Here is a 7,155-nt window from a genome sequence, read left to right as displayed (position 1 = left end):
ATAAGCGGGGCACACTTAACTGATCAATGAGTAGGAAGCTCTGATTTAGCTAATGATGGGCTTATAAAGATGGTAATATAAATGCTAATAATAAAGGTATATTCAGTGTACTGTGAATAGGGAAATTTAAACATTGTGGTACAGTCATACAACTATAGAATGAGACAGATCTAACATGAAAAGATGCTCTTACCTATATAAAGAGGTTTGTACAGGCATAGAAAAAAATCCAGGATGTGCACCATACTATTTACAGTGATTGCTCCTGGGAATGGGAACAGATGTGGTAATTTTACGTATCTTTTTAAATTTGACACAAATACGCACCCATGCTGCCCAATCTTATCAAGAGTAATAACATGCCAGTAGTTTTTTCTTTTCCTGTATTTTCAAAGAAACATTTAATAATACCTTTCTACTAAGGGAAAAGGAGGGGAGGGAAAAATTAATAGGTCTTCAAAGACATCATACTGACTGGGGTTTAAAGGACAAACAGGATTTCCCCAGAGGAGAAAAGTGCTCCCAATAGCCAACCAAAAAAACAGATGTCAGTATGATCTGAAGACTACTCTGAAGGTACTAGGTGGATGGTAAAAGCCACTAAAATTCAAACAGGCAATACTGTAATAAGCTCAGTATAGGAAAGCTTCATTTTGAAGAGCTGAGGCAAGGTTTGGAAACTAGAGTTCAGAAATTAATACTCTTCAGTTAGTAGATGGTAGTTAAAGGCAGAGTGGAGGAAATTAGCAAAAGAGCTTGTACTGGGAGTAGGCTAAGGATAGAATCCTAACAGTGGGCAAAGGACAAAAAGCCACTGTAGATAATGGAAGAGGTCAAAGAAGACACAAGCATGGAAATCTCTGCCTGAATGACAGAAAAATTTGAGAAAGGACTCCATGAAGAAATAGTGAAAAGTGAGCCCTCATAAGAACAAGTTTTATTTTGCTAGGCAAGCTTAATAAGTGCTTCAGCAAAGAAAACCAAAGGACAGCATGCTGTGGTTAGTTCAGTAATCATGGCTTCTCTAGAAAAAAAGCAAAGCATTACACACCTGAACCTACAATCTAGGGGGCTGTGCTTTCCAAAATAGTAGCCACCCACCATATGTGACTAGTGATCATCTGAAATGTGACGAGGGCAAATTGAGGTGTGCTTTAAGTGTAACATACACACTGAATCACAACACCTACCCAAAAAAAGTAATATACCACTTTTCTACATTATATGTTTAACTATTTTAACATCTACTGGGGTAAAAAATGAACTCACCTTTTTACTTTTCATTGAAGCTCTCCTTTCTATTGGACAGCACTAAATCTAGTCTCTTGGTACAATTTCTCACTGTCAGTGCCTGCTTGCTATATTGTCCACGGGTTATATAATGACATGGTATCACACCTGGGCAACCGCATCCCACTTATGTAACAACAGGCAGTCTGGGAATATGCACGAGTTATCTTCTGTGTTACAAAGCCTAGGAGAAACTGAACACAGTTGTCCTGGCCACACCCAAACAAGGTCAGGTTACACAAGGACAGGACTTCATGGGGTGATTATGAAAAAAAAATGGAGAAAGTGTACATTCTTTTCCGGATACTGGGTAGTAAAAAGAAAATGAACTAATAAGGAAAGAGAAAATAGGCTAGTCTCAAGGCTGAAGGAAAAGACCACTGAAGAAGTGAAATCAGACGTGGCACATATCCATAGCAACTAGTCAAACCTTACATAAGGTCATAAAGCAGGTGCTTTTGTTACCAGCTAAGTGAAGGTGAAAATGATCTTAGCATTATGTCATCAATTCATTGCAAAAGTCTCCCTTACAAGGAAATCCTTGAGTTCTATAGCTTTACTATAGTAATAGAAATTATATGTCCAAGAATGTATATATCCAAGTCTAAGTTTATACATTTAAATTTTTCATAGGGTCAAATTTAAGAGCAGCTCTTATCCAATACAATGTTCTACCGTAGAAGTATTCTATTATCTGCACTTTCCAGTAAGTGGTTACTTAAAATTCAGTTCCTCAGTCATACTAGCCAACTTCTCAAGTGGTCAATAGCCACAGTGGCTGGTGGCTGGCTTAATGGGAAATGCAGGTAAAATACTGGACAGCACAGCTTTAATTAATACAGTATTGCATTCCACTTGAGGATTCTTCACCATCTTTTTAAAGTCAACTTCTACTTACAAATTTAGGACTTAAGCCTGCTCATCTATTATCTAATTTCTGGGTGTTCGTCTTTTCCCAGGTTTTTTGTCTTGCCTCTAATATTCTCCTCATCCTATTCTCTAACTTGTAATCCCTGCCTACTGGAAGTCTATTTCCTTATTTCCCAAACTAAAGAGTCTGTTCAAAATTATGGCAAGATTCCAAGGAGTTTCAAGCAATCAATAGTACCCACCCCCATCACTAAAATAAAACCTCATGCATGTTTTTGACCTACTAGGATGTTTATTTTTTGCTTAGGTTCTAGCAAGACGTTTTGTTGCTAAAGCCTAGCACATAGGCAAAATAAATTCATTAAGCTGGCATTTTACGTTTTATCCAAACATTTGATCTATTAAGTCAAATTAACACTTGGAGAGACCATCTAAAACTGGCTTAAATCTTCCTAGTTTTGGTATCCACTAGAATGTATTATTAACAGGCAAAACCACAAAAATTCATAATCAGCTAACGTTTAAACCAACTGCCCAGACCTTTCAGTTAAGTGTAACATTCCTCTCTAAATTTTTATGTGCTTAGTTAAGGTCTTTTCCAGCTACAGTAAAAAGCAATGAAGAATTTCAAATCAATGAATATTTTTTAAAACATAATAAGAAAAAAATGCAACGAAACCTCTGATTTTATAGCCCAGTGAGGCATTCTGTTTCAACCCCTCTCTGGCTGAGTTTCCTGCCGTGAAGCTCAATTCTTCCAGGATAACATTATGCCAGTATTAAGTCTCAGGCCAAACTCCCCAAATTTTAATGAGTATCTACATCAACCGGCAGTACTTTACAAATCAACTTCTAATTCAGTTCTGGGGTAGATGTGAGATTCAGCATTTCTCACAAACTCTCAGGTAAGATCACTGAGCCCTATGCTGTCAGTCCATGGATTTGGATCTGGGATTAGCAAGGCTTTAAACAAGAGATACCACCTCATTCTTCTTCATTAAATAAAAACCCATTATGTAAAATATACACAATAAAGTGAAACTAAAATGATAAAAACAAATTTATTAACAAAATATATACAACACAAACAGTTCAATTACTGTTTGTCTTAAAAATTTCACTTCTACACAACCAATCCATATTATATAAAACATTTACAAGTATATATACAAGAATGCCACCTGTGCATAACCTCTGGTCCATTTGTGCTATCTCCCATCTGCAAGAGAAATCTAAAATGTTAATATTTAAATATTAAGCATTTACCTCTTTCTGTGTTGTCATCTGTAATTGCAACAATTATCACTAAATGGTTCAAAGGAATGGAATAATGCTGGAAACAAACTCGCAAAAAAAAAAAAAAAAAGTGCATTTCAGGCAACCTTAGCTACTGATGTTCTTTTCGACAGGTATCCACAGTCCATATGGACTTTTCTTCTTATCTATTTTTGGGGATCCTGAAGAGGTCTCTTCAGCAGTAGCTTTAGCTGATTTCTGAAGCAATGGCTTTGCTACAGAATTCTGTAAAAGAACAAGTTCTTACGTCAGCTTCCCTAACAAATATTATACATATTTAAAATATTTGCTTTTTACAAAATACATTAAATAATTCCATTTAAAACTAGAACTTAAGAGACACCAACCAAATAAATGCAAAGCCACGGACTGCACTTGCAACTTGATTCAATCAAATCAGACATATGCAAGGCATATGTCACTACTGCAGTAGTGACGTATTAAAAATAGTTTCGAAATTTTGTTAATTAAGCCCTTAGCTGATTTTAAAATATTCTGACTACAGGATATTCTGAGACTTGTTTTTTGAATATTTCAAGTTAAAAAGGATAACGGGAATAATTAAAAGGAGGACAAAATATTGAGACTGAGAATGTAGATATTAGATAGAGTAGGAGCCTATTATATTGGTCACTTGTAAGAACCATACAAAAAAAATTTTAATTCTATTTATTTAGCGGCTTAGTAGGCCTCGAATTATCAGCATAAAAACAATGAGCCAACAAAAATTAAAACCCACATAACAGAAATATGTTTAAGGCCAGTTTTTGAGTGGTCAATGCTTAGATATACTTACATTAGAGCTAAAAGCTATGCTTTTTTGCTGGGACGACTTCTCGTTGGGATTTTCTGTTTCATCTTCTGTTAACTTATCCGACAGCTAAACAGGTAAGAGAAAGTAAACTTAAAATAACCATACCCTTGTAGGTATAAAAAGCAGCCCAATTGTATTACAAATTCACTTGTAGAGACACAAATCAAGTTGGATGTAACCAAATAGTTAACATCCTAAAATAAACAACACAGTACTCTGTTGAGTTTTCCCCATAACAAAATTGATTCAATGATAGGCTTAAGACACTCTTCCCCATAAAGCAGTATTATATCCCCCTGATGCAAATTCAAGTAACTTTGAAAGTCAAGTCATACCAGAAAACACCTAGTTTCAAAGAATAAGGCATTTGCCCATCCAGTTGGGCACCTAACCGTCTGAAAAAGTGAATGAACGAAGATCTTTTTTGTCCACCACTAATACTTAGGCAAACCCACATCTGGGTCTGAATGACAGGTAACCCATCTTTCCTATGTTAACTGAGTGTTATCAATTCCTAACTACCTTAAACCTTTAAGCTATGAATTTTATGCTGCACATTTCTGGAGAATTGTAATAAACTTATCTGCAAGTGAAGCAGGCCTCTTCTTCTGTAATCTCTCAAAACATCTGGAATATATTGCATATATTATGAAAGGGACATCTATATCAGATGCCCCACCATTACAAAGTACACTTTTGTTTAGTTTAGTACCTGTCCCAAATTCTAGCATGCACAGGGATCTACCAACAAAAAGCTAAGTTTTCAGTGTGTCAACATAAACTTCAAATTAGTTAAACCTCTGATGCTTTTGCCCATGTATCAATTACCAACAGATTTTCTTCATCAATGTCTGGAGACCACATTCATGATTTCTATAAGACAGAAATAAAGCAGATAAACTATACTGTATGTTGAGTACAGAATTTGTGGGAACATAATGCTGCCAATGAGCGCTACAGATAAATACTCCGTAAAAAACTAGCTAGAAAAACTTGGTAACTACATAGAAATCACCAAAGTACCAGCTACAATTATGAAAGTAACTAGTACTGTGCCAACTGAAAATAAAGTTCATTAGTCTCCCATTTTCACGGGGGGAGACTATCTACTATTGTCAGATCTGTTATTTTAAATTATATTTAGCTAGCCTTTCCAGGAAGCAGTCTAAGGCAAATCAAATAAAAATGGCTAATCAGATCTTTCTGGTAGTAGTTTTCTGAAGACTTTGTTTGGCTAAATCTGAAATACTTACCTCAGACTTTGCACTATTATTCAGTACAGCTGTTCCACGGTTGGTTTCTTTAGATACAGAAACAGTTCTGAGACTAGCTGGCAAGTCAAAGTTGGCTGTTCCTAATGCTTTTGCGGCATTGGCTTTTGCTATTTCTAACAGCTCCATTCGATCTACAAAAGAAACACAAAATGTTCATTTATCCTGTAGTATTTCTCCAGAAAACTCAAAAATCACAAACTATGTTTGTGCTTTTAAACTAGTAATATCTAGACGTTTACACGATACTTCCACATGTAAGATATACTTCTACTGATGGAAAAAGAACTCTACTTATTTTGCTGAGAAAAACAAGCATCCCTAAATGATCAAGAAGTAAAAGCAAAGGCTGGGTAAATAACTCCCTGACAATGTCAAGGCTCCACCCAGAACCGCCCTGCACCAAGCCATTTAACGTGCACAGCGTTACTCCCAAGGGGAAAGCATGCCGTCCATTTTAAAGCTGGGCGCCCACCACAGTGCAGTTTAAACTATTAACCTACTGGAGTCCTTCCTCGACGACCGACGACTCACCCTTCTCACTCAGCCGAAATGGGGTTGGGCTCCGCGACCTGGTCCGGGATCGCCCTCTCCAGCCTCTGCGCTCCTCCGGGTAGACGGTGCAGCCGAAGCCGTAGTAACGGCGGTCCCGCGCGAAGGCGTAGGCCCTCCGGTAATGCGAGCGGCCGCGAGAGCGGGGGCGGCTGAGGGACCGGTAGGACCTCCTGGAGGAGCCGTGGTGCCTCTCCCGGTACCGGCGGCTGCGGGGGCGCGAGCGGCTCCGCGAGTACGAGCGCGAGTAGCGCCGGTACCTCCTCCGGTGGCGCCTTCGGGAGCGAGACCTCGACCTGCTCCTCCGCCAGGGCGCGCTGCGGCTGCGGCTGCGGCTGCGGCTCCGCGACCACGACCGACTTGAGACTATGGATCGGGACGGAGAGCTCCTGGGCGAGCGGCTCCCGGACGCCGAGGACAGCCGGCTGGACGGGCCCGACCGCGACGACGAGGGGGAGGCCTTGTGCGGCGAGCCCGGCCACAGGGCGTTCACGTAGCTGGACATCTCGGACGGCAGCTTCCGGGCTTCCTTTTCTTCGACGACCCCTGCCCGAAAACTCAGTTCCTAAAAACAAACAAGAGGAAACAAAACAGAAGTGAAGTCCCGAAGTGAGCCGCGCGGGCAGCCTCGGGCCGAGAAAGAAACGAGCCGCCCGGCCTCCGGAACTCCGGGCTGTGGCGCCGCCTGCTGCCGGCCTTCTCGCCCTCCACCGTCCCCGTCCGGGCCCCGGCTACGCTCGCCTTGACGTAACCGACCGCAGGGCCACCCCGTCACCAGAAAACCCACCACGGGCCGTCGACGCCTCACTCAAGAAGAGAAAGGCCCAACGGACAACTTCCTTCTGAAGTTAAGGACGGAGAGAGGCTTTTCGCTGCTTCTTCTGAATGACAGACACACAACCTCGACCTCCGACGTCCAACGTCCAAAAAGGAGGGGAACAGAGGAGCAGCAGACGTGTCGAAAATACCAGAAGCTGGCGCCCCGCGCCTGCGCAGAGACGTTGCGTGGTGGGCGTGGCTCCCCTCTCGTCCAACCGCCGCTCCCCTCCTCTCTCCACCCGG

The 7,155-nt window shown here is 40.8% G+C and overlaps 1 protein-coding gene across 3 annotated transcripts; it reads right to left on the bottom strand.

Annotated features, from left to right (window-relative positions):
- Window positions 1-3,207: 3,207 nt before the first annotated feature.
- RSRP1 (arginine and serine rich protein 1) lies at window positions 3,208-7,095 on the bottom strand. Of its 3 annotated transcripts, none has more exons than XM_067014665.1 (5): window positions 6,881-7,095; window positions 6,076-6,658; window positions 5,524-5,675; window positions 4,253-4,336; window positions 3,208-3,681 (listed from the first exon to the last, which is right to left on the bottom strand). In XM_067014665.1, the coding sequence occupies exons 2-5, from the start codon at window positions 6,596-6,598 to the stop codon at window positions 3,544-3,546; spliced, it is 897 nt and encodes a 298-aa protein (XP_066870766.1). In that variant the 5' UTR covers window positions 6,599-6,658; window positions 6,881-7,095; the 3' UTR covers window positions 3,208-3,543. The 3 variants fall into 3 exon arrangements, with proteins under 3 accessions (XP_066870766.1, XP_066870773.1, XP_066870771.1); XM_067014672.1 differs by lacking the exons at window positions 3,208-3,681; window positions 4,253-4,336 and adding exons at window positions 4,349-4,897; window positions 5,099-5,143; XM_067014670.1 differs by lacking the exons at window positions 3,208-3,681; window positions 4,253-4,336 and adding an exon at window positions 4,349-5,143.
- Between the last annotated feature and the right edge of the window lie 60 nt (window positions 7,096-7,155).

The sequence above is a fragment of the Kogia breviceps genome, chromosome 1 (genome assembly GCF_026419965.1).
Source record: "Kogia breviceps isolate mKogBre1 chromosome 1, mKogBre1 haplotype 1, whole genome shotgun sequence".
NCBI classification, from domain to species: Eukaryota; Metazoa; Chordata; class Mammalia; order Artiodactyla; family Physeteridae; genus Kogia; species Kogia breviceps.
The sequence above is the reverse complement of the archived record's forward strand: the minus strand, read 5'-3'. Positions and strand labels throughout refer to the sequence as shown.

Bases quoted from the DNA above. Each gene is read 5' to 3' on its own strand.
- RSRP1 (XM_067014665.1), bottom strand. From the start codon at position 6,598: ATGTCCAGCTACGTGAACGCCCTGTGGCCGGGCTCGCCGCACAAGGCC. The intron at 5,676-6,075 runs GTGAGTCGTCGG...TTTCTTTTGTAG, and splicing joins ATTTCGGCTGAGTGAGAAGG to ATCGAATGGAGCTGTTAGAA. The intron at 4,337-5,523 runs GTAAGTATTTCA...TTACCTGTTTAG, and splicing joins ATAATAGTGCAAAGTCTGAG to CTGTCGGATAAGTTAACAGA.